The sequence below is a fragment of the Acyrthosiphon pisum genome, chromosome X, assembly GCF_005508785.2.
Source record: "Acyrthosiphon pisum isolate AL4f chromosome X, pea_aphid_22Mar2018_4r6ur, whole genome shotgun sequence".
NCBI classification, from domain to species: domain Eukaryota; kingdom Metazoa; phylum Arthropoda; class Insecta; order Hemiptera; family Aphididae; genus Acyrthosiphon; species Acyrthosiphon pisum.
Window position 1 is genome coordinate 24,189,935 of NC_042493.1, and position 2,336 is coordinate 24,192,270.

The 2,336-nt window shown below is 28.6% G+C and overlaps 1 protein-coding gene across 1 annotated transcript; it reads right to left on the minus strand.

Annotated features, from left to right (window-relative positions):
* Positions 1-1,949: 1,949 nt before the first annotated feature.
* LOC115033288 (zinc finger BED domain-containing protein 1-like) lies at positions 1,950-2,336 on the minus strand (the record flags this gene model as incomplete). Its single annotated transcript, XM_029485594.1, has 1 exon — positions 1,950-2,336. A coding segment is annotated over exon 1 (354 nt), but the record flags the coding sequence as incomplete, so codon positions are not given.

The following is a 2,336-nucleotide window of genomic DNA, read 5'->3' on the forward strand; positions in this document are numbered from 1 at the left end:
GAATAACTTGAACACGTTGGTCGATAGATACTGATTTATCACCAAGACTGACAGTATAAAACTTGTCCATCACTCTAAAAGTTTCATTCGGAAATCTTCCAAATAAATACTGACTTTTGACCGTTTTGTGCGAGCTACTTTGGGCATATTTAAATAGATAACAATATTATATTATACAAACTACACACACGGACACAATACGAAAATAACGTGATCGAATAACGCTCATACGAATACTGATCGAAAAGCGAATGCATATACTCGTATACTGAAATTACTACCTACTACTTAGATAACTAGATAAGATATCGAATCGTTGTCGTTTGATGTCAAAAGTGTACAGTACAGAGACCTAATCGTATCGCAAAATACTAAAATAAAAATGGAAATTCTTCAATAATACAGAATACGTATATTTATTTGTAAAAAAATTAAAATATACACGGAAATTCTACAATATTACATAATTTATGTATTTATTTGTAAAAAAATTTAATTATTCTAAAATATTTAAAATAAAATTAGCATCAGATTACTTGAAATTAAATGAAACGTATACATAAATCGAAAACTTTCCGATGCTATTATTACATAAAAATATTTATTTTAATTAAAATCCTTTCCCTAGTTATCAATAAGTGTGAAATGACAAAAAAGATTGCGTTAGCAATCATTTTTGAATAGTAATTAACGGCCCGATAATTATAAGTGTAGACCATATAACAAGTTTTTAAAAAGTTTTGATCATCATCAAATAGATGCAGGAGCGGATCCAGAGGGGGTGCTAGGGTGCTATAGCACTCCTTTGGCACGTTGCTTCATGGAAAACAAATACTTTTACACAACACGTATAGTGTATTTTTCAGTAGGCTGGGGATATTTCTAAAAAAAAAAAAAATTCAATGAGAATCATCATTATTGAAGTATTACATCCTTGAATCCTTCCACAGATTTCGATTTTACATTTATACGCATGCGCACAACACAGCGTCTATAACAAATTTTGATTTTTTTTTTTTTAAACGTACTTAGGGTAACCAGTCCAGTTACTGAACACCCCCCAGTAATTGAATGATGTTTATAAGTGTTAGAAATATAAAGACGCATGTTAACCAAACTAGATAATTTTTTTTAGTTTTAATTATTTTATATTATGGCCAAACTGTAAAACTATGATTAAGATAGCCACTGTAAATAGTAGCTGATTGATAACGTTCAAAAGATACCGTTCCTGACCGAAGACAGTGTTGGAGGCATTTTCTTTAAGTAAGTACCATACAACTTTTTTGTGGGAACTTAATAACTTCAAAAATTACATTTATATCTCATTTGTAGGGGTCACTATTTCACGTGTAACTAAGAACACGTTCGTACGTGTTCTTATGAAAACAGTACTAAAGTGCGTGTATTTATAGTCCGTACGTTATGATCAGTGGTAGATACAAGGATGGGTAACAGGGGCACGTGCCCCATGTGCCCCTCCCCATTGTCATTTATAAAAGTAAACACGAATTTAATTTAATTTTTAAATCCGAAACATTTTTTTAATAATAATTATTAATTTGAGTTTTATTTATACGATTATATTATAATATATTTGACAGTAAAACATTATAAAGATAACTTATAAATACGACAAAACCAAACCAATTATTTTAATAAATTACAAATTAGATTCATACATAATAATATAAATTATAAATGTTTCCGTATTTGATTTTTCAATGAATATTTTTTATTAATAACAAATTGCAATATAATAACAAAAATAATTCCTTAAACTATAAAGTATAAATACAATTATTAAAAATTAATTGTAGAGAATTTTTTCTTATGATAACTTATGAATAAATAATTTAGGTTAAAGAAACAAAAATATGAAATAATAATTAAACAAAGTATAGTTATGAAAGAAAAAATTTACATTAAATGTTCTATAATAATAATTGACGATTTTGATACAAAAATACTAACATATTAACATTTTCTGGTGCTAAACAGTTCCTTTTGGACGTAACGACATTCCCGGCAGTTGAAAAACATCGTTCCGAACTTACAGATGTTGCTGGTATCGACAAATATTTCTTTACTAACTCGGCTATTAAAGGATATTTTTTTTCATGTGACTTCCACCATTCAAATGGATCAAAATCGTACCTCAGTTGTGGTTCTACTAAGTAAGAATGATATTGTGTCGAAGCATCATTGATGTCATGAACTTCATTGCCATATAAAAATTCAAGTGCACCCTTATGTTTTTGAACGCAAACGTTAGTTTCCTCTCTGTTATCCGGAGTATTCATTTCAACCAGTAAATTTTTTACTTTGGAACGAAT